The sequence below is a fragment of the Gracilinanus agilis genome, chromosome 3, assembly GCF_016433145.1.
Source record: "Gracilinanus agilis isolate LMUSP501 chromosome 3, AgileGrace, whole genome shotgun sequence".
Taxonomy (NCBI): Eukaryota; Metazoa; Chordata; class Mammalia; order Didelphimorphia; family Didelphidae; genus Gracilinanus; species Gracilinanus agilis.
In genome coordinates, this window is record NC_058132.1 from 77,197,410 (window position 1) to 77,200,731 (window position 3,322).

At 41.4% G+C, this 3,322-nt stretch overlaps 1 protein-coding gene across 1 annotated transcript; it reads right to left on the minus strand.

The window, feature by feature from the left end:
- Window positions 1–716: 716 nt before the first annotated feature.
- LOC123243246 (ornithine decarboxylase-like) lies at window positions 717–2,152 on the minus strand. Its single transcript, XM_044671464.1, has one exon. The coding sequence runs from the start codon at window positions 2,150–2,152 to the stop codon at window positions 770–772; it is 1,383 nt and encodes a 460-aa protein (XP_044527399.1). The 3' UTR covers window positions 717–769.
- Window positions 2,153–3,322: the final 1,170 nt, after the last annotated feature.

Here is a 3,322-nt window from a genome sequence, read left to right on the forward strand (position 1 = left end):
AATACGGTAGGGTCTTCTTTGGTCCAGTGCTAGTATGGTCTATGTGGTCTGGGTTTTCAGGTCACTCCTTGTTTGTATGCGTCCATGTGCTTGACAAGGGAAATAATTTAAAAAAAAAAAAAAGGAAAGAGAAAGAGAAAGAGCGAAAGAGAGAAAGAGTGAAAGAAAGAAAGAGTGAGAGATAGAANTTGGAACTCATTCTGACATCTTTGCATCCTCAAATACAAAATACTGCCTTAGATCTTGACAGAGACGCTACAAGGGGAGTTCAAAATATATACACACTCCTACACTACCTTCATCCCCAACCAGAAGAAATCCTTGGCTGACACCCTCAATTAAAGAAATTCAATTCATTCTATGTATTTATGGTTACTTGTCTAAATGGCATCATACGTAAACCAGTTTTGAAGACCATAAGAATTTCCCGATACCTAATTATTTCAATATACTTTTATTTTAAAACAGGTCACAACACTAAGCTCAATTCTGCCATTGTACAAGCTACAAATGCTTGCGTAGCAGCTGAGGGGCAATCTTTAGAAGCATATTTGAAAAGTGAATAAAAATTCATATAAAACAAATATTCAAATAAGTTTCCATAGGAACACAGATAAGTGTGACCCCATCTCTTAATCTTCCATATTGTTGCATTTGTGCCAGGCCTAGTCTTAAAACATATTTAAAAACTCTAGCAGGAATTAAGTTAATGGTCCCCCAAAATGCTCTAATTCAAGCTAAACTTGCAATGAATGGCTACAAACAGAATCTATACATTAACACTAGCTGAAGTACAAGTTGTTGAGTGATGTTCCATTCCACTTTCCCAAGCACAAGACAATGGCAAAGTGTTGATATCCTGATCCTCTACTTCTGCTGGAAAGCCTTGGTTCTTGATTTGTTGCACGCATTGCCATGCTGGCCCAGACATCACATAATAGATAGTGGGTCTCTGGAATCCATTGAAAGTAGAAGCAGCAGCAACAGTATAAGCACCCATGTTTTCAAAGAGCATCCAATCTCCAACATGCATTTCTGGTAAATCACAACGTTCGACAATTTGATCAAGGCCATCACATGTTGGTCCCCATATGCTAGAAGAGTAATACTTCTCATCTGGTTTGGGCCGCTTTTGTAGAAGAGGTTTAACATGTGCATGATCAAATAGGATACAATTAAATGATCCATATACTCCATCATTTACATAGTACATAAAGGTCTGGTCATTTGCCTCATCTTCATCATCAGAGCCGGTCTGTTCCTTTAATACAAGTTTTTTGGCAATGATGTTAACTGCAAGCGTGAAAGCTGACACAACATAGTATCTGCCAGGTTCAGCTATGATTCGCACTCCAGAGTCAGGAGGAAAATACTTGTCCAATGCTGGATTGATTACACTTGAGATCTCTTCAAATTTAAGCTTTACATCTTCGGAACCAGGAAAGCCACCACCAATATCGAGAAGATACATGTTGGAACCAAACTCTGCCCCCATGTCAAAGACACATCGGGCATCAGAGACTGCTTGGACAAATGTTTCTGGATCAGTACAACCACTTCCCACATGGAAACTGACTCCAATAACATCAATATTCAGTTCCTTTGCCCGCTCAAGGAGTAGCCTACTAGTTTTAAGAGTGGCACCAAATTTAACACTTAGACGACAGACAGCTTTGGAGTCATCAGTGGCAATCCTCAAAACAAGCTTTGCCTTTGGATGAGCTCTGGCAACTTTCATTAACTCTACTTCACTATCAAAAGTCATCATTTGTACTCCATTGTTGGCAGCATACTTAATTTGTGACACTTGTTTGCATGGATTTGCATATATTTTCCTCTCTGGTGGCACCCCAAGACTCTGTACTAACTGTATTTCAGTCTTGCTAGCACAATCAAATCCTGCTCCTACTGCAGCAAGTGTCTTTAATATAGCTCTGCTGTCATTACATTTAATAGCATAAAAAGGAGTTACTCGAGGAAGAGCTTTGTACCATCTCAGATGTTTCTTTAGGATGTCACTGAGGTCAGCAACATAGAAGGCATCTTTATCATCAGAAGAAGAAACTTCATTAATTTTCTGGTCCAAAATATCCTTAGCAGTAAAGCCTTCAAGGAAATTGAAGTCAAACTCATCATTGCTAAAGCTGTTCATGGTTTCTTGATGTTCCTCTAAAGTGCAACAAAAGGGAAAATTAAGAGATGGAATTTAAAGGCAAGCTATTTCCAGCTTTACACCGAAGATAGTTTTCCAGGAAGACAAAATCCTGTTAAATACAAGGCTATGATTGTGCCTTTGGTGTAGCTGTTGCACTGGAAGGGTTCTTAAAGGACATGTACGGAGTGGGCAGACCCCGTGGAGATGCTCAAGACGGATGGAATTCGACGGCTACGAGGCCTTTCCCCCCAACCTCCGCCCCCATTCAGCTGCCTCCTGCCCAGCTGGAGGAGCCACGTCGAGCCGCTGGCCTGAGGTGGCACAAGAGCTGGTGGCAGGGGAGCTACCGGCGGCGGAGGCTGAAGGGGTCTGACCAGATTTTTTCTTTTAAAGAAGATTGGCGATGTTGGCTTCAACCCCAGCTAAATAGAGGTAGACAATACAAAATGACTGTCTGTGTTGCCAACCATTTCAACTGAAAATAGTCAAGGTTTTCACATCTATGGAATTCTCTGACTTCTTTGGTTCTTACTTTTTTTAAGCTGGCCTTTGGAAAATGAACAACTTAGACTGGGTGAGGTCATTGTATCGATGTTCATGAAGTTATCCAAACATTTAAAAAATAATTTAAAACATATATTGCTAGGGATATCTAGGTGGCACCTTGGATAGAGAGCCAGGCCTGGAGATGGGAGGTCCTGGGTTCAAATATGGCCTGAAACACTTCCTAGCTGTGTGATTCTGGGTAAGCCACTTAACCCCAATAACCTAGTCCAGTGATTCCCAAAGTGGGCGCTACCACCCCCTGGTGGGTGCTGCGGCTATCCAGGGAGGCAGTGATGGCCACAGGTGCCTTTGGGGGCGGTGAATAACTGTAAGGGGTGGTGATAGTATGTGACAGGGGGCGCTAAGTAATATTTTTTCTGGAAAGGGGGCGGCAGGCCAAAAAAGTTTGGGAACCACTGACCTAGACCTTCCCACTCTTCTGCCTTGGAACTGACAGTATCAAGTATAAGACAAAAGGTAAAGGTTAATTATTTGACCGGAGCTTCATATATATCTGCTGAATCAGTGGAGATCCATATAATATAATCATCAGATCAGAGATTTAGAGGTGGAAGGGCAATTAGTGATGAACTACTCAAACTTCTTTATTTTTGCACTGAA